This window comes from Amphiprion ocellaris, chromosome 23 (assembly GCF_022539595.1).
Source record: "Amphiprion ocellaris isolate individual 3 ecotype Okinawa chromosome 23, ASM2253959v1, whole genome shotgun sequence".
In the NCBI taxonomy this organism is placed as follows: Eukaryota; Metazoa; Chordata; class Actinopteri; family Pomacentridae; genus Amphiprion; species Amphiprion ocellaris.
In genome coordinates, this window is record NC_072788.1 from 20,265,818 (window position 1) to 20,286,930 (window position 21,113).

At 38.6% G+C, this 21,113-nt stretch overlaps 1 protein-coding gene across 2 annotated transcripts in view; it reads right to left on the reverse strand.

Annotated features, from left to right (window-relative positions):
• The window catches only part of LOC111564177 (SH3 domain and tetratricopeptide repeat-containing protein 1), a 25,080-nt gene continuing 3,967 nt past the window's right edge, over nt 1-21,113 (reverse strand). For both annotated transcript variants that reach the window (XM_035945141.2, XM_023263611.3), the window contains exons 2-19: nt 19,464-19,535; nt 15,939-16,069; nt 14,975-15,080; nt 12,880-13,020; nt 12,206-12,404; nt 11,990-12,066; nt 10,346-10,541; nt 10,114-10,244; nt 9,612-9,650; nt 8,151-9,512; nt 7,302-7,442; nt 7,001-7,222; nt 6,725-6,905; nt 4,750-4,900; nt 4,188-4,310; nt 3,867-4,017; nt 3,338-3,534; nt 1-2,878 (exon numbers count right to left, since the gene is read on the reverse strand). In XM_035945141.2, the coding sequence (XP_035801034.2) occupies nt 2,624-2,878; nt 3,338-3,534; nt 3,867-4,017; nt 4,188-4,310; nt 4,750-4,900; nt 6,725-6,905; nt 7,001-7,222; nt 7,302-7,442; nt 8,151-9,512; nt 9,612-9,650; nt 10,114-10,244; nt 10,346-10,541; nt 11,990-12,066; nt 12,206-12,404; nt 12,880-13,020; nt 14,975-15,080; nt 15,939-16,001 (3,735 nt within the window). In that variant the 5' untranslated portion in view covers nt 16,002-16,069; nt 19,464-19,535 and the 3' untranslated portion in view covers nt 1-2,623. The remainder of the gene's footprint in view (nt 2,879-3,337; nt 3,535-3,866; nt 4,018-4,187; nt 4,311-4,749; nt 4,901-6,724; nt 6,906-7,000; nt 7,223-7,301; nt 7,443-8,150; nt 9,513-9,611; nt 9,651-10,113; nt 10,245-10,345; nt 10,542-11,989; nt 12,067-12,205; nt 12,405-12,879; nt 13,021-14,974; nt 15,081-15,938; nt 16,070-19,463; nt 19,536-21,113) is intronic.

Below are 21,113 nucleotides of genomic sequence, written 5' to 3' on the forward strand. Positions count from 1 at the left end.
GACTTTTCAAATGATTTTATCTTCCTCCTTGTTGATGAACACAAATAACTGTATAAATGTGTTTTTCTCTTACAAAGTCATCAACATTGATTGATGTGATTGGTGGATGATGCTCCGTTCTGTTGCAGCAAAAGCTAAGTAGGTTTTGGCTTTTTAAAAAAAATTTTTTATGTCAAAGCACTGGCATAGACACAAATTTTTAACCCTCCTGTCATGTTGTGGGTCAAACTGATCTATTTTAAAGTTTAATGATCAAAAAATAAATTGTTAAAAATATTTTTTCAGTATGAAACTTCTTCTGCTAAAAGGTTCAGAAGTGTCAAATACTGTTTGTTTCTTTGCAATTGTGAGATATTTCTGTGTGTGTGTGTGTGTGTGTGTGTGTGTGTGTGTGTGTGTGTGTGTGTGTGTGTGTGTGTGTGTGACAATGAGATATAAACAATTTTTATTGGGATGTTTTGGTTTCTGACACTTTTGGACAATTAAACATGCCCTGGGTCAAATTGATCCATGAACATTATCGGTGTTCCTGAGAAATGATCATAACAGGAGGGCTAAGAAACACACACTGAATTGTTGTATGTATACACAGACACCACATTCAATAACAGCGATACATTTGCATTGCTGGGAAGCTGCCACGGGTGAGTTCCGTCACCAAACCACATAAAGTTGTTCATCAAAAATCATGATGTAAGAGTGGGAAAGGTCTAAGTGTGGATGACATGATGGATGTAGAGATAAGGAGAAGCTCCTGGAGAGTGAACATAATAAATTATAAATAATTATTACTCTCTTACTAACACAAAAAATGTTGCAATTTTCAGAATTCTCACCTTTATTTTTTTGCCAGGTTTGGCTCCTGCTCAGTAATGTGCCTGCCAACCTGCCAACAACAGTCCAAGGTAAAGGTAAAAACTGTCAATCAGGTGTTGGGGTGGACGTCGCATGTCCTTCTGTTTTAGCTACCAGTTCACCATTTCTTTTAAATATTTACTATTTCTAGGTCATCACAGTCTGGCTCATAATGCAAAATTACAAAACAAAAACAAAACTAGCCATTGACAATGGCAGCCTGATGACAATGTGTGAGCTAAGTTAAGGGTTGCAAAGTCTAACTTTTTAAAATGTCTGTAAGGCTCAGGAATACCACTTTCAAATAGAATGTAAACTGTAACACCAAAAATTCTAGGAGATTTTTAATTTACTTAAATTCTATTTACTCTATTGATACCACAAGAGGAAATTCTCCTTTTGCTTACTCCAGGAAGCCAGGATTAGGGTCAGCCACACAAAGGCGCCCATGGAGCAACTAGAGTTGAAGGCTTTGCTCAGGCGCCCAACAGTGGCTGCTGGGCAATTCAATTTTTCTTCTTCAGTTTTGAATGAGAGGTGAAACAGCTAAAAGAAGCTTCAAGAGGGATCCTGCTGCTTTCTCCTGAAGTTCATAGCATTAAATGTTTTATTACTCTACTTGACCAATTAAACTTTTGCCTCAAATGTTAAACATGTCCATGTACTTATGCTTGTTTTAAAACTTCACCAACCTGTAAAAACAGGACAAATAATAACGACAGGCAACAGATGCTTCTGTTTTGTGCTGTTTCATTTGGCAGAATAAGAAAAGCAATGACTGTCCACTCACAAAAAGGGTCTAAGTGACACACTGACTCCTGCTGGCAGTAACACGTTGTTGAAACTATATTGCACACAGCAAAAGCTTGCAGAGGTGTTAATGCAGCCTGGGTTGCTTTCATAGCCTTCATCTCTTCTGTATTTAGGGCAGGTGTTTCTCACCTTCCTCTTCACAATGCCCAATGGGTTTCTGTGGGGTTGAGGTTAGGTTAGTTGTGTTGGTTCTGGCACTATGGGCAGGTGCTAAGTCCTAAAGAAAAAGGACATCAACATCTCCTTAAAACTGCTCTAAAATCTCTTGGTACTACTTTCATTTTGCAATTTAGCGCTAAAGGTTCACCTTTAGGTCAGAGCGTCCTTTATAAAAGAAAAGGACACACAGCTCCAGACAAGAAATCACAGTCACCAAGGTTGTAGCATATATATAAGCAGAGTGATTCACTTCTTCCACATTTGAACTTATTGCAGCACTCATTCGTACCTTTAACTTTTTCCCCATAGTAATGGTGACAAAAGCTTTATATTTAGAACCATGCATAGAACTGATGGATAAAACCTAGTTTTTTTTTCAAAGACAAGGCCAGAGTTATTAACACTGTTGGCCATAACATAAACTTACGTGATCATCCCTGTTAACACTGGGGATTTAGTTTTTAGAAAAATTTGAAATGTGAATGTGAACTCCACTAATACTAGTTTAGGATGCTTATGCATTTATTGTGGAACAATCAGGCCATCACTGGACACAACTAATATATTTTCAATTCTGAAACTTGTGCTCAGAGTTCTATAACGCAGTAAACAATTACAAAGGACAAGTCAGGCATTGTCGTCTTCATTATCCGCAGGAAATGTCTTTTAAAAATGAATTTCTTTTCTTTTTAGAGGAATCAGTGCTATAAATTTATTCCATGGTGATTTTCTGTACCAAAAAACAGCATCTGTTTAGCCATCTGTGGAAAATTGTCTTCTTCATCCAAGGTCTTCCCTATTGTCCTGCAGACTTGCACTGTGATGTGCTGCTATGCTGCTGATCTGGTGATATATTGATCCTCCTCACATTAAGCTCTGCAGCGTATCCTCTTGCCTTTTGGTAAAAGAAGAGGGAGAGCTCCCGATCGATCAGGAAGTTGTGGTAGATGGTGGCAAGGCGGGTGCACAGCTGCAGCTGAAACCTCTTGTTGCCTAGATCCATGGCTGCAGCTAGAGCTAGGTGGTAGTATCCAGCAGCATCGAAAGGGTCCTGGAGAGGCAGAAGCAAAAAAGAACCAGTCTGTAGGATTTAGTGGAATCTGGCAGTGAAGTAGCAGATTACAACAGACGGAATCATCCGTCCCTTAAACCTGTAGTAGAACCTAAGGTTGCCATGTAAAAAAGCCCTCTCTAGAGCCACTGTTTATTTAGTCCATTCTGGCCTACTGTGTAAAGTAATAAGGCTGTGGAACATGGTGGGACTCATTCCCTCTGCCAATATGAGGGGTTCATTATAAGCTAATGACAACATGGAAAAGAAATATGATCATAACTATTATATTGCATTACTGTCGTTGAGTCATCTATTTTCTACATAAAGCATTTTAATTTGGTCACAGCACAAGTAATTAAATGCAATGAATGTATCTGTAGGTGACCACCAAGTTCACAGGATTTCAGAGTTTTGAAATATAGAAAAACATCCCATGTCTATGATCTTATCTCTTACCTTCAGATCATAGAATAGGATGTCTCCAAGTGTCTGGTACAACCTGACATAGTACAGCGTTTCCTCATCAAACTGCAGAGGTGTTGGGCAGAGGGTCAAGGTCTTCAGGTAATAGTGCTCAGCTAGCTCGTACTGTTCCAGAAAGTGGTACAGAGAGGCCAGACGGTGGTAGGCCACTCGCTCATTCAGACACTCGCCTGTATGCACAAGCAAACACAAAGATAAAGGGCCTTTCAGTAATAGCATGTGACTACAAGCTGCCAAGATATCTGAACATTTTAAACTAGGTGCCATCTTAAATAATTGTTGTACTAGCAGTGTTGGGAATATAGTTCAGCACTTCTGTTAGTGTGTTGCGGATCGTGGTTAACATGTTAACCACTTCGGTTTGCAGCAACATCATTTATGGATGCAGGAGGAAGATGCTGCTGCAGTTTTCCCCGGGAAATTATTGTGTCAGCAGTGTGATGCGGCTTTTCACACCCTACAGCAAAGTAAAAAGACCTTCGTGTGTGCTAGTTTTGCTTACCCAGAGAGACACTGATGTCCACTGCAGTATGAGCAAATTCCAGTGCTTCCCCATACAGCTTGAGACAGAGCATCACTTCAGTCAGCTTATTACACAGCCTCAGTCTGGTATGAATGCTGCTGCTTTTCACTGCAATGGGCAGCGCATAGTCCTACATGGCAGAGACAGACAACACTTGCATGTTTAAGTATCACAACGTGGTCTTTTTTCTTAGTTGTGGCTACAATTCATGACATCATCATAGCATAAAAATGCAGGGTGCCCCATGATGAGGTCTTGAAATGATGACAGTATTTTTTCTTTTTTAAATTTGGACTGTACCCTGTAGAATGTAATAGCTTTGTCCTGGTCCTGGCAGCTGTTGAAGAAAATGTCTCCAGCAGCTTCCAGAAGTTTCAGGATGAAGATGGTGTCTCCTGTGCCCAGCGCAACATCCTGAGCTGCCTGAAAGAAAAAAAATACAGGCTTTAAAAAAATGTTTTATGCTGAGTTTTTATGTTGACGTGTTTGAATGGGAAACACATTGTAAAGCACTTTGTAGAACCAAATGAAAGTTAAACCATTTGCTAAATACACAATTTAGAAATGTGATGTCTTCATTCATCTTAATAAAACCAATTATCCTAGTTTTTAGTATAACCATATAAAAATGACTCATACAGCACTTTCAGCATAAGGTTCAAAAGTGTCAGACTTATTTTTTTCTTGTCACCAAAAAACGCTGTTATTTCTTATTTAGTTAATCAGTTAATAATTATGAATAAAACAATGCCTTCTACATCGATGATGGACTTTAAATGTGAAACAACTGTATGGGAAGTGTTTTATTGATGGTAGTAGTTTAAATAGTGTTGTGCTGCAACTGAAAAAACGGATCCCAGACCTGAACATAAATGTCCACAAGCTCAGTCTGGCCCAAAAGGTGGTAGATGTTCCCTGCTTGCAACCAGCCATATGCTTCCTTCTCCCTACAGCCGAGGTCGATGAAAATACCCAGACTGCTTTTGGTGTAGTCCAGAGCTGCCCGGTAAGCCCTAAAAACATTCAGAGGCACTTATATTTGGCAAAACTGAAGGTGAATGCACCTCAAATGTCACAAATAAACCCTTATTGCATAGGGAAATAACAGATCAAAGCAAAATCACAAAGTGGCCAATGTGTTTTATTTTAGTGTTTGTATTTATCCTATGAATGTTAAACTTCCAAATTTCTGAGCTGTAAAAAAGGTAGCAAGATACGAAATGAAAATCAAAGATTCTGTCCAAATGAAGCCTTTAGGAGCATTATGGGATTAGAATACCACACCATCGTGCTTTGATGACCACATAAGTTTTACTGACTATCTGTTCATCCACAGTGTTTGACAAACTTAAATAATTCAATTTGTTAATTTATTCTTAAGTTATTTATATATTTTTTTTTATGTTCTAAAAGAAATAATGAAGTATGTCTATACTGTTAAAGAAGTCTGACTTGCAACTCTCCCTGAAGGCCGCCTAAATCATACTGTACTACAGTTGTATTATTTTTACTCCGCAAAGGAGGCAGAGCATCGGTGGAGTTATGGAAAAATCGGCGTTGGTTTGTCTGTTTATCTGTTAGAAACATTACTCAAAAGCGGACTAACGCATTTGGACGAAATTTTCAGCGAAGGCCAGAGATGACAAGGGCCAACTGATTAGATTTTGGCAGTTGTCGCTGGTATAATATTGTGCATTAACAGTGGTATCTTGACGCACAATGGTGCAGCTCTGAGAGACCTGAAGTGGACATAGCCCCCCAAACCATACAATGGGCACTGAATTTCACCATCAGAAGATGGTATTTTTTCACCATCATCTGTATAGATGCAGTCGTTTTAGCTGTTGGGTGTCGGAAATAAGCAGAGAGGACATTCATCAGAGAAAATCCAGTTCTCCTAATCTTTTGGGGTCAGAGTTATGTACTTCTTTGTAAAAGCCAGTCTCTTCTCCTTTTGCAGTTTGGTGAGTCATGGGGTTCGTTGCCTCTTGTAAGCTTTTAGCCCTAATGTTTCTGTTACATAACGATATTGTACCTTTGTTGTACCTTTGCCACCACTTCTGCACCCAGTGGATACTTCTGCCAAGGGCTTGAGCTACCTGCTGACCAGTTTTTCCTGCATTTCAAAGAACAATGGCCTGTGCATGAATCTGAGACTCTGAAAGAGTAGCTTTTACACCCTTACTCTATTAAATCCTGGGTGTACTCATTTTTCTTAAATTTAATAATAAGTCTGAGGTTATTCTGTTGGATCCCCTGAATTCCATCAGCTCTGTTGGTGCTAATCTTGTCTCGGTGTTAAATAATATTACACAAGCTACTGGGAAACTTGGCAATAGCTGATACGAATCTCTGTTTTGATGATAAAGTCAAAACTGTATATTAGTCTTGTTTCTTTCTGCTCTAGATTATTCTGAAACAAGGTAATTTCCATTAACTGCTGTTTTACAACAGCTGTTTCAACTATTCTCGGCTCGATTATTGCAATACTCTTTCTTAGCTGGGGCTCCCTCCATTGTCTCCAGTTGGTACAAAATGCTGCTGCTTAACTCATTATCAAGTGAAAAAGGCACAGTCACATCACCATAGAGCTTTCCTCCTTACACTGGCTCCACGTTAGGTTTAAAATTGATTTTAAAATTTTATGGTCTTGCATTTATTCTCATCTCATCTGTGTGGTATGGTTTTATTCATTTATTTTGTTAAGCACATTATATACTGTATTGTTAGGAAAAAATAAGCTCATAATTATAATCAATGTATGTGTGCACACCGCTTTAAACAACATTGTATTTTCCCAATGCAAATCAAAACCTTCCAGCTCCACAGTCACACACCTCTCTGTGCCCAGAGTCAGGTAGAGCTTGCCGATGGCTTCCAGTGCATCTCCCTCCTGCCTTCTGTCTCCTGTGGCTCTCAGCAGCTGGATCTGGTGTTGGCTGTAGATGATGCACTGGGCCTGGTTTGGATTCTCACATCCATACAGACTGCATAGATGTTTGGTTGCAGTGAGCTGGCCTGGCAAAGAGCGACAAAGCAAAAACAGAAAGACAATCTTAACATAGATTGCAAGAAAGAACAAATGCAAGTGATTGTGTGACTGGCAGCCTTACAGTCTGACAGGTTAGCATGGATAGCCAACAACAGAGCCCACTCGTAGCAACCTCTCCCATAGTCCAGCTGCTGCTGCTTCACACTGTGTTGTCCCAACTCCAGCAGCACAGTGATGAAGTTCGCCTCATGGCCCTCTTCACTGAGCTCAGAGAACAGCTGTACAGCCTCAGTCAGGTGTCTTTGTGCTAGTCCTTTAGCTCCGGCCTTTAGACACAACAGCCCTTCATGAAAAAGAAGAGGAGTTACATCACAAATTTTTGAAAATATTAGCCACATGTTTCAAATGATATACTTTCTTACCTAAGTTAGCCTGAGCTACAGCCCAGTTTGGCATGTCCTCATACTCTTGGCAGATGTCAACAGCAGCCTGGTAGCTCTCTGCTGCCCTCCGGAGGTCACCCATGCATCGGAGAGCCACACCACGCATGTTGAGAACGACACCTTTGTGTTAAATTGAACACATTTACTCAAACAGTTACGAAAGAACTAATGTTACATGTGTCAATCAATATTGCATATTGTTTTTCAATAGATCCAAACTTTAAATCTGTACAGAGCTGCACATTATGACACATAGTAATAGACTCAAGATAATCCCCAATATTAAACAGATACATGTGGAATGATGTTTGAACTTAAAATCAACAGACAGTAGACAAACACCTGTGTCAGAACTCCCATAGTTGCCCTGTGTACTCTTAGTGTGTTTCAACACAGAAACATTTTCCATGGTGTAAATATTGTTATTCACCCATAGTTCCTGGAGTGCAAAAAAGACATTGCTCTGGAGTAGTTTTCAAATATCTGCCTCACAGATAGTTCTGGTTACCACTAATATCAGTCTTAGGACTAGCTAGTTCACAATGTGGTTATATCACAAGCTAGCCAGCGTAAACAAGAGACACAAATTTGATATTTTAGTATTTTAGTTTACAAAAGTAGACATGAATAATCAAATAACTCTCCACCAGATTACACCTTTGAGACATGTGATCTGCAATTTTAATACAATAAATCAGAATAATACCTTGTGCCTAATTCATTAGATAATTCATATGAAGTGTAAGACCAAACAGAAGAACCCAGGGTATATGTAGCACTCTGGTACTGATATCCTTTTAATGCATTAAGTCACAGAAACCCACTAACCTTCCTGAGGGGTTGTGCAATGTTCTGGCATGGAGGCTAGGACTGAGTCCAGAATTTCCAAAGCAATATTAGGCTGACTGTTGTCAATGTGAAGCCATGCCAACCAGATGAGGGCACTGTTTCTTTCTGGAGCAGGGATGAGGACTTGCTGTGAAGTTGGGATGTTGTTGATGAGAATATGCATATGGCGGATAGCGTGTTCCACCATTTTGTACTTGTAAAAGAGTTGGCAGAGACAAACAGTTAGTTGATGACTCAAAACATAGCAATGGTCATTTCCTACATCATGGACCATGGTGAGAGAAAGAGCTTGGTGCAAATATGGAGCCACTTGAGGAAGAATGGTGCTTTCTTGTTTTGTGTTGTCACACTGTCTGTTGACATTGTCCAAAACTAAAGCCAGACTGCCAAGACAGTCAGACAGCATGGCAGAGGGCTGCAGAGAGGCTCTCCTGGCTGAGCTGATACTCAGGTGGGGAAGTTGGAGTTGGCTATAAAGCCTTCCCAGGGTCAGGTATCCATCAGTGGGTGAGATGCTCCAAGTTTTCTGAGCTTCATCACAAAGAACAAGCAGTCTTTCCAGATAAGGAACAACCCAAACTCCCTCAGCATGAGCCCAGTAGTGTTTCGCCAACAGAAGACAAGCTCGAGCCTCTGCCATTTTGTTATGAGAGAGGACGGCTTTCTTGAGGATGTATTTAAGAACAGAGTTGTCTTGCAAGCTTTTCAGGCAATCTGGGATTCCCAAGACCAAGGCAACAAGTCGTTCTGTCACAGCAAAGAAACTTTCTGTGTTTTTCTGCAAAAGATATATGGCAGCCAGGTTGGAGTAGATGCTAGCCAACAGGAGGAGGTCTGTGAAGACTTCTCGGGGAACGTTTAGAGACTCCTCAAAGTAAACCCGGGCCTGGCTGAACTTTGATCTCCCGGTACAGAGCTTACCCAACAGGAAACACAATCGAGTCTGCGGCCAAAAGAGTCGTTTCTTCCTGGCTGTTTCCCTGGCAACACCTAGAAAAGCAATCAGCTCATCATCGTCAGAGTGACCTGTGAAGGTGGAGGATGCGAGCAGTTCAGAGGTCATTCCATACAGAACGCCAAACTCTGCTTTGTAGTGTTGTCCTTCCAAAAAAGAGAAGAGCGGAATGAAGTTCTCTGTGTTGTTTTTTCCTTCTACAACTGGGTGAACAGTGAAACGAGGAGGGCTTGGGTTTTCTGCCTCTGTAGCTGGGACTAAGTCCTCTGGATTTCTACTTATGGTCACAATGGAATCTGGTGATGAGTCTTGTCCTTGATCAAGAAGTATCTGGACATTTCCCTTCAACTCGTTTTGCTGTGTATCAGCTGTTCTTGAAGAGCTGACTGCAAAAAAGTAATGGGAGAAAAAATGATGCTGCCATACAGAGAAGATTAGACACATTAATGAAACAATGTATGACATATTTCACTGGCAGTACTTACGTGATGTTTTTCTTTCTAAGTCCTGGTAAGGGATCGTATCTGATCAAACATAAAGTACAAGAAAGTCAGAGAGAAAACATAAAATGTCAGCAATTAGTTATCAAAGCTCATAAACATTACATGCTACAATACATTTCAGAACTTGTTGAATTAATCTAATGTCTAAAGTTAATCTGAAGTCAGTAATGAAAATTTGAGAATGGATATGTTTACAGTTACAGTTACAGTAACAGCGGCAGGAGAGAAGTTGAAATATGGTCCAAGAAGTCTTGAAATCCATGAACAGATTCATAAAAATAGTGTAGAATTATGCCTTATAGGGTAATCTACTAAGAATTTGGGCTTGCAAAAGCCTCTAAATGCAGAATTAGTGTGACTGTTTCAGTTGTGGATGTGGACAATGTGAAATTAGATTTGCATTATAACCTGTAATACATGAATGAAGATAGAAAATCTCTGTATAGCTGTGTGACCTGAGAGTCCTGCTGCCTTTCTGTCTTACCCAGTTTGTAGTTACAACCGATATCATTCTGAGATTTGGTCTTCAAAACTGCAATGGATTCCTCTATGACTTTGTCTTCTTGTTGACTGAAAAACATCCATTCTTCTCCATCCAAAAAAATATCTGCTGAGCTAAATTGATGGCAGAGATTAAACATGGCACAGTAAATTTAAAAATAATTTGATGTGTGTTTTGTTAAAATAATTAACACTGCTCTTGTTGATATACTCACTCGCAAATATCGGTGGATGGTTTTACCAAACTTGTCTTGACCAGGCCTACTTCACCTGTCGCCTCCTTCTGCCCTGTGAACCAATCAAAACAGGACACCAGAACTCCCACGATGATGATGTGATCACCGGGTGCTACACTCAACTCATCTGGACCCTCAGCATCATATTCCGCTGTGGCCAGACAGGTTCCTTTGGCTGAATAGAGTAGAGGGTAAATGAGACCAGTTTGTTACCCAACTTTCAGAGAGGCTTCTATTACTCTGTCTGTTGACCATTACATGTCCCTGGAACAGATAATCCTTCACTGATTCCACAGTGGGGAAACTGGCAATTGGGTTGTAAACTATATTTCATGCTAGAAGATCCCCGGTTCATGTCTCCGTCTTCCTGGTATCTTTCTACATGGAGTTTGCATGTTCTCTCTGTGGATGTGTGGGTTTTCTCTGAGTACTCCAGCTTCCTCCCACAGTCCAAAAACATCCATCCATCCATTATCTACACACCGCTTAGTCCTTATTAGGGTCACAAGGGGGCTGGAGTCTATCCCAGCTGACTTAGGGTGAAGGCAGGGGACACTCTGCAGATCACCAGTCTATCACAGGGCTACACTTATAGACAAACAAGCACACTCACATTCACACCTACGGACCATTTAGAGATATCAATTGACCTCTGCATGTTTTTGGACTGTAGGAGGAAGCCAGAGTACCTGGAGAAAACCCACGCATTCACAGGGAGAACATGCAAACTCCATCCAGAAAGATCCCAGGAAGGCCTGATGAACCAGGGATTTACTACTTTCAAAAGTGCTAACCACCAAGCCACTGTATAGCCCAGTCCTGAGGTTAATTGGTGATTCTAAATTGTCTGTTGGTGTCAATGTGAGTGTGCTTGTTTGTCTGTATATGTAGCCCTGCGATAGACTGGTGACCGGTCCAGGTGAACCCTGCCTAAGTCAGCTGGAATCAGTTGACTTAGCCCTAATAAGGGTATACATAATGGATGGATGGATATTTGAGGGCTCAGTGATGAAAGCTTGCAGTTTAAAATGGATGGAATTGTTGAACTACTGAAACAAAATTAAAGTTGAAATAGCAGTTCAACACCTTTTTTCCTAGGCTATTCTAAATTTCCATCTGAAAGACATTCCCAAATTCAGTTATTACCAGCTTTACAACTGTAAAGCCAAAATGAACAGTCCTGAGCTCTATGACTTAAAGATGTGGGAAACATCTCAAATGTCCAGCCGACGAACATGATAATTATTTGTCGGCCTAATTAAAATTGAAAAATAAAGAGTAAATAAAAGCCTCATGACACTGAGTCAGTGACACTGGTGTAATTGAACCATTTCTGAAAACACTCAGGTGTCTTGCAAACTCTAAAAAATCTGATTCAACAGAAATGAAGCACAACAATACAGTATCTATTTCAGTCATATTTGTACCGGGTTGCCTCTTTACTGAATGTGCCATGTTTGGCAATTTTAGAAAAATAACAACAGATTGCATTGTAATAACAGATACAAGCTGATCCCAGTACAAAGACCTCTGGGCTGAAAATCGCTGTATAAGAGCAGTGAAAGAAGCTAAATGACAATTAAACTACTGCAAGCGTTTCACATGAAACAAAAGAGTACTGACCAAAACGCAGAGGAAAGTCACAGGAGGGTTTTCCATCACCAACTAAAATGTTCTCCGCACAGGATTTGAGAAACCATCTGTTGATAGATTGGGTCACGTGACCACAGAGTATGAGATCCTTGATGTACTACTGTTTGAGAACAGTTGAAACTGGTCACAATCACTTTTATGAGACTATGTCAGGTCTGTAAAGGCATTTGCGTGGATGTGACTCACTGATGAAAAGGGATGACTGGCTTCAGAGAAGGTTTGGGTGCAGTGCCTCGAGCTCCATCAGCCAGGCAGAGAACAGTCCACCCTGAGCCCAGGAAAGGAGGCTCAAACTGGGCTATGTCTCCCTGCTCCAGGTAGAGGTCTCCTCCAGACGTAGAGCTGTCAAACATCTGGTTGACACTACAGCTTGCAAAGAACGAACCTAAGGAGAAACCGAGGCAGAATGTGAATATGAAATACCTCCATGACTCTCCTTTTTAAAAACAGTATTGTCACGTTTTTCACCTAAAATCATCAAATAAAAAACTATCTATACATACAAGGTGTTTTTTAAATTAATTATTGGTGCAAAAAGATTAGAATTTTAACAAATGACCCACACTAAACCACTGATAACACACCAATAATAATTCTGATGCCATTGTTGCTTAGAATTAAGGTCACATTTTATATATGCTTTCTCTACTTTTCCACCCTTCCTTCTCCCATAAGAAGATAAAAATATTCAATGTGATGTTGTCTGCATTCCTTGTCAATCTGCCACTAATAGATGCTACAAATTCACCTACAGTACTATACATTTGCACTTTAAGGACAGTGCACTAGTTTGGCTTCTGCCTAGTCGAGCCTCCCTTGTTTTGGATGAGCATCCTCAAAAAGTACATTTCGACACCTACCTTCTTGCATGAGGATGCCTTTGTAGATAAGGTTTAGTGTTTCCTCTTGAATGGAAACTTTGATAGCGATGTCTTCCTCCAAAGAACTAAGCCAAAACATCTGGTCTAACAAAAGATTTTCCATACAGTGACTCAGGAAACCTGTACCAGACGAAGATGAGAAGAAAAGGGATAAGAGAACAAGACACCATGCATATCATGTCAGTCTTGAGTTTCTGATGACTCCTATGACTCTGAATTTTCAGTAATGGAATTACTGAAACCCATGCATCTCTGTCCAAAACACACACACACACACACACACACACACAAAAACACCATATTTTGGTTCTTTCATGGAGTTATTATAGGCCTTCTCAAAATATGACACAATCTGGTTAAAAAATAAAAGTACAGCACAAAAATTTAAAGTAGAGGCATGATCTCTTAACTTCTCATGAGCTATTATGATTGACTACAGCAGGTGACTCCCCTGAGTCAATTTAAATAGGGCCCATTTGATACAATCATTAAGCTCAGTCACAAATGGGACAGATCAAAGGACAGATCAAAGAGCTCAGCAAAAATCTGAAAAAGCAAATCATTGACTTGAACAAGTCAGTAAAGTCACTTGGAGTCATTTCAAAGGAGCGGCAGATCCCAAAAATCATCACTTATAATTGTAAGTGTAAAATGCACGACACCAGTTGTGTCACTGTCACAATCAGGAAGAAAACACCGGCCACCACCTTCTGCTGACAGACAATTGGTCAGGATGGTCTAGAGTCAACCAAGCATCCCCAAAAAGCAGATCTGCAGTAAATTAGAAGGTGCTGAAATGCAGGTGTCATTGTCCAGTGTTTTACATCATCATGGGCTAAGAGGCTGCCATGCAAGAAGGAAGTGAAGTTTGCTGCTGATCACATGGACAAAGAAAAGGCCTTCTGAAGAAAAGTTGTGTTGTCAAATGGAGCAAAATTTGAGCTATTTGTCCACAATGACCAGAAATATGTTTGAAGCAGAGAAGGTGAGTCCTGCAACCACAAGAACATCAAAACTATCATCAAGCATGATGGTGGTAATATTATGCTCTGGAGATGTTTTGCTGCCAGTGAAACTGGTGCTTTACACAAAGTAAATAGATTAATGAAGAAAAAGAATAACCTCCACATAATTTAGGAAAATCTGTTGGTTGTTCCAACAAGACAATGCCCGCAAACACACATCCAAAGTGGTAAAGAAAGGGATAAATCAGGCTAGAATTAAGGTTTTAGACTGGTCTCCCCAAAGTCTTGACTTAAAGGCCATCTAGAACCTGTGGACTGTGATGAAGAAACAAGTCTGGTTCAGAAAGTCAACAAATTCTGTTTAACTGTACTAATTCTATTAAGAGGAGTGGTCAAAGATGCACCTAGAAGCTTTCCAGAAGCTGGGGGATGGCCATCAAAACCGTCTAGTTGAGGTGAAAATCACCAAGGGACATTAAACCAAATATTTGCTTTGCTGTATGTATATCTTTGACCCAGGAGATGTTGTCATATTTCCAGAAGTAATGTAATAAAGGTATGAGAGAACCGTATAACCATTATTTTACATGGGTTCATGTAATCTCATGGATTTATAATGGGAGTACACATGGATTCCACATGAAATCACATGGCTTTCATAGTTAATCTAAAGAATTTCACATGGGAATACACATGGGTTTCACACATATAGTCCATCAAAGCACGCTTCACATTTGATTTAACATATTTCATATGTGATTTTAATATGTTTTCAAACATTAAATTTCACATGTGCAAAAACCCTTGTATGTACGTATGTATGCTTGAAAGCATCCTTACTTTACTTTTTGTGTTTATGTAAAGTGGCACACTTTGGCACACTACTGAAAATATTCCATGCACATTCAACCACAGACAGACAGACATACATGTCCATCCTATCAGATCAATAAATAAACTTAAAGGCACAGAATCACATTCTAAATATCATAAAAGTAATAATCTATATATCTATATATCTAATAATATCAGAAAAATTGTTGGATTGTTATTGGAGGATTTGTGAAGTTCCATCTACTACATGTCCATTTAAGCAGCATACTCCATACCTATTGTATAATATGTGGTGAACTTCCATATTTCCTCAAATGTCTTGAACGTTACAGAAATGGCTTTTTCTTCACTGTTGATAGAGACAAGATGAGTGGACAATTCCTAAAAAAGAGGGAAAAGAAAAATTGTTTTGTCATTTTTGCATAGTAAAATACACAACACTGTAAAAAATAAATAAAATATGCCAGAATTTGAAAATACATAGTCCTCTTCCTGTAGTCCTCCTCCCACCAGACAAGCTTGTGCTTCCAATGTGTAAAGATAGTGAAGCTAAATGTTACCATTAATTTGTGGATTCACCCAGGATTCCAATGCTGCTCTTTCTAGGGAAAGCCATCTGTCTAAATCCCTGTTCAACCACGTTCTACTCTCACCATAAATGTTGTTGCCATTTCTACTATCTCCACTCTGAAAAGACTCTTCATTGGCTACAATCTTCTATCACGGTGCTAAAGCCTGAAAACAGAGCCGAGAGAAGGTGCAAAAGTGCAAAAAGTCTCATTTCTTCCCACACCACACTCAGACCTGCCTCACCCAACAAAGCAAAAGTTTGACAACCACATTTTATATAATAGTGAAAAACAAAGCATTACTTTAACACAACAGTTTGTGAACTTAAAGCTGCAGAGCAAAGGACTCTTGAACCAGCAGACAGAAGCAAACATGATCAGATTATCAATTTGTCATCTAGTAAATGCATTATTACACAGCAGGCACAGCATTTGGGTGTATTAATAGCATTCACTTGCAGTCATGTATCCTCCTCCAAAATATCCAGTGTTACATTTGGCACCCAGAACTGTTCAATAAATATGTATAAAAAACCAAATAAACAAAATTTATTTGAAACTAAACCATTTTCTATTGCATAGTAATTCATTAAACTTATGGATGACGTGGATGTTTTACAGATAGGTGTGGTGTGTGTCCAGGTGTGTGTGCATGTTTCATGAGCTGTACCATGAATAGAGTGTTGACCTCAGCGCTGTCAGCCTGCAGAATGCGCAGTTTTCTTCTCAACATTTCCTGCAACTCCTCGTCTGCTGGAAGCTGATCAGGACCCGTGACCACATCCAAAAGCACAGATAGAGCTCAACACACAAACACACAACAGTTAGAACAAGGGATGACAAAACTGTATAATCTGTTGTACAGCATTAATGTTTACTGATAGAGGAATGTTCTGGCACACAGTAATGGGATATTATTATCCTCAAATCTCCACTTCTTGTCTACTGAAATTATCAATGCAAACATAAATACAGGCACAAAAACATATATTTTTCTTTTCTCACTTTTACGATTAATTCAGAGAAGTTCATGACCATCTCAATAAACTGCAATTAATTAAATTGTATTTTATGAAGTAAAATAAACACCAGTTTACATCAGAGTCACCTCACATAGCTGACTAAATTTCTCGTCTACTGACCTATAAGTGAATATTTCTATTAAATAGTATTCATGATAAATATTTATTATTTTTAATCACTTAATTTATTAACTGTCACTAATTACATTACTTCAGTAGAATGTCACAATAATGCATAAACCACCTATACATTATTGTCTACTGCCACTGATAGACAGGATAAAAAAAACAACAAAAAAAAAACAGCCCTAATCAGTATCATGAAAGGTTCACATTTATTGAAAAATAAAAATTCACAGTCAACACAATGGTATTCCTCAAACTATGTAATTCAAACAATATTCTAAATTCACTATCTCAATAATGATAAAAAGCACCGGTTTTCTAATGCTTTTCTCTAAAAAGTGTAAAATATTGGCAGAGATGTGAAGTATGAAACAAAGTATGGTTTTGAAAAACTCTCTGGATGAAAATTAGGAGGAAATAGATAGTTTTCAACTACTTTATGGTGGCAGTGCTCTCTCACAGTTGCAATGCCTAATCCTTAATAATGATACAGAAGTGTGTCTGTGTGGAACAGAGTGCATATGTAAAAGAGGTATATATCCCTTTATGATGAATGTGCTGCAATGGGTGCAGCATTCTCACTAATAATAGAGGATACTGAAGACAACAGCTCTGCAGATGAAGATGAACTCACTGATGTTGAGAAACTGTTTTTTGTGCATATTCACATATGGCATGACAGTAGTAGTCCAGGGAATGCTACTGTTATTCTTTAACACATTGATAAATCTGCCTTATATAAGTACTGTAGTATGTAATAGCATCAGAAAAATGGACCGTACATTAAAGGGCTAACTTGGCTTTTCTGCAGTCAATATTATGCACATGATATTATGTATAACTACTACAGATTTTGTTACCCTGTTCTATGTGTGATTACGAACACATAGATTGCACTGTATTATTTAATACTGACACTGTATTACAGATATTTATGTTCTATACCATGTATAGCTACCACTTATGTTGCACTATGTAGAATCATATAATTGTCACCTACACTATACTATGTATAATTACTATAATAACTGATCATTCAGGACTCATGTACATTACACTGTGTATAATAACTGATTACTGCAGTCGCATAATTTCACCTATTTGTGACCCCTGTAGCGAGCATTATTGCGTCTGATGTATGCTTGTGTTTTGAGCTTAGTCTTTTTGTTTACCTTATTTATTCTTATTTTTTTGTAGTATTAACACTTTTATTTCTGCACTGTGAATAGATGAGAGAAATGTAATTTTGTTTAACTGTGTACTACGTACACTGCTGAATGACAATAAAGCTGATGTTAAAGTTGAAGTTGACAGTAAAATATTAAACCAGACGGGAGTTGAGGGAAATGGCTCAGTGAGAAAGAGTGCACAGCCATACAGAACTGTATCATCGGTATAACAACGAGTAGAAAGTTCACTTCCATTACCACCCTGAAGTTTAAACATTAGCACCAATTCACACTCAAGATTAAATTACAAACTGCAAGTGAGCTACCTGTAAAATAAACTCATCCAATGATTTGACCTGATAATGACAATAAGTGACTAACTCAGAGTTTAATAAGTGACTTTAGAGGAACTCACAGGTTCAAGGTATCAACTACCTTAAATTCTCTCACATGATTTTCCACCGAGGTCACTTGAGTTTTACAGGTCAGATGATTGCTTCTTCCCACAAACCTCCAGAGAATAAAGCACATAAGCTAGTGGTGGCATGCATAGATATTTGCTCTTGGGACAGTCACCACCAACAATACTAATAAAAGCAATAATATTAATTCCTAAAATTTCCTGTTAAATAACAATAAACATATAATAAACATGGTTGGTTGTGGCTCAAGTGGCAGAGCAAGTTGTCCACTAATTTAACGGCTGGTGGTTCGATCTTTGGCCTCTCCTTCACATGTCAAAGTGTCCTTGGGCAAGACCATTGTTGTGTGAATGGGTGAATGAGAAACAAATTGTAAAGAACCTTGTGGAACCTAACCACGGTTAAAAGGTGCTATATAAGGGCAATGAAATTTACTAAGACTTTTCTTTTCTGTGAATACTTCTATTCAGTTGGGTTATTGACCTTTTGTCAGCTGTCAAGGAGGATAAAGCAGCAGATAAGATGTACAGAAAAAGCATAATTTTCTTTTAGATTGTTTAGTTCTTTGGCTTAAAGTCTGTGAGCGAATGTAGCTCACTGTACCACCAGCTATTAGATGTGGTAACTAACATCAGAGCAAAGGTAGCAGCTAATTATTGTGTTATGGGGAAGATGGTGCTGTGCTAAGAGACTGCACTGAATTTGCTGTACAACTGTGGATTTCTCAAGAAAATGTGCTGAGATGTTTAAGATCAAAGTAAAGGTATATATATTTTCAAAATGATATATACTTGTATGTACTTTGTACTTAATTTGTCAGTATTTTTCTGCAACCCTTTGTTTTAGTGATAGTATCACTTGAGCTGTGTGGATATGTGGATCCACATTTTTCTATTGTGAAGTGTAATGCAGCATCAATGGACCAGAAATTTCTGATATTTTTACCAAATTGAGTTTGTTCTCCAACAGAGATCCATCTATTCATTATCTAGCACTGTTTAATCCTCATTAGGGTCGTAGGGGGCTGGAGTCTATCCCAGATGATTAGGGTGAAGACGGGACACCCTGGACAGGTCACCAGTCTATCACAGGGTTATATATAGAGACAAACAATCACACTCACATTCACACCTACGGACAATTTAGAATCACCAGTTAACCTCAGCATGTTTTTGGACTGTGGGAGGAAGCTGGAGAACCTGGAGAAAACCAACGCATGCACAGGGAGAACATGCAAACTCCGTGCAGAAAGATCCCGGGAAGGCGGGGAAGGAAACTGGGTTTCTTCAAGCTGTGAGGCGAAAGTGCTAACCACTAAACCACTGTGCAGCCTTCAACAGACATGCAGAATTAAATATTTTGTAACAACACTATAGAATCTACAGCCATGCTTGAATCTCTGGAAAGCTGGATTCAGACACAATAGCTGGGTTTACTTCTAAAAGCCAAAATTCACCTGTTGGGAAGTTTTCCTCACATGCTGTCAGAGTTCCCTTCAGACTTGCAGCATCTCCGGAGAAGCCACACGCTGCAAAACATCAGAGTGCTGAAGTTACATGCAAATCCACATCGTACATGGTTTACTTCTCCTTAAACCACAGAATAATAACTGATATTCCTGATGTGTCACAATCAAGACACAACCCCTTGAAACAGCAGCATCGTTCCTGACAAAACATCCGAATCATGATATGATGCAGGCAATAAGTGGAGAAGCAATAAAGAACGCTGCTTTAACAGTACAGTACACAGCATACAGCCATAGTGTTTTCAACTTGAAACTACAGTTAGTATTGAGCTCATTGTCTCATGACTGTGATGCTTGAACTTCACTGTCCAGAATGTTGTCTGCCTGTTTTCACCTTCATCTGCTGTACTAGGAAAGCTTCGCTGATCACACCTAACATTTCAGTTTAACATGTAGAAACTACATGCAGGATTTGTGACATCCCAACTCGCTGTGGTTTGGAAACCTCCAGTGCACACACCAGGACATGTCCCATGTCAAACAAATATTTTAGAATTTCCATAGATCATGGTTCTTTCACTGATGAAGGGGTGAGATGTAAATTCATGGTGAGTTGATAAAAGTTTACATTAACTAGATCGTGATTTCAATTTTAATGAGGTTGTCAACTCAACGATAGTTTTCTATTCATATATCTATCAGTAAACACAACGTGATTGTTATCTGTGTGGCGACTACAAGGGCAGTAGTGTGCGATCAGACTCTAAGCAGACTAAGAAAAATGACAAAACTGGCCATTAATGGATGGACCATTTAGCACCTTCAATGTTACTTGTACTTAATTAATGATTATATTCAGCTAAATTTAACCAACACTACCAAATTTCTGTTCAACTACAGTTAGTACAGTTAGCTAAAAGTAGTAAATAAATAGTTTAAACAATTATTTAAAAATAATAAATAATCTCTGAAAATAATTTGCTAAAAATAATGAACATACTGGACATATGATGGTTTGCCAAAAATAATAAATAAATAGTTAAAATATTTAGATAAAAGCAAATAATGAATAGATGAAAGAGGTGAAAACAAATAGATTATTAAAATAGTTGATTAAAGTAATAAGTAAGCAGGTGAAATAGATAGTACTAAACAATAGAAATAACTGAATAGTTGAAATAGTAAAAGGTCGTGGATGAATGCTTGAACTAGTTAGTTATAAGATGCATTACAACATATATTTAGTTAAAACAGTTTCTGAAAGTTAGGAACAAACTGATACACTTTTTAAGAGTAATGATCGACAATTTAAATTATAGCCAAAAGTAATCCATAAACTGCTAAAACCGCCTCAAAGAGTTTGCAAAAATAGTTTAGATTTCATTCACTGACAAAAGAAAAACACCCAAAATCAATTCAACACAAAAAAAAGTTTGCAAACTTCAGAATGAAAGGGAGCAGAAAGAAGAATAAACTTATGCAACATGCCCCTTTATAAAATAACTGTTTAAAAAAGAGAATAAACAGCTCAAATCAATGAACAGACAGTTAAAACTCATTAAAGTGATGGGTAGTTAACTAAGTAAAATAGTCTGAAGTTTTGAGCTCCACAAAATACAGTAGCTGGGGGGAAAAAAT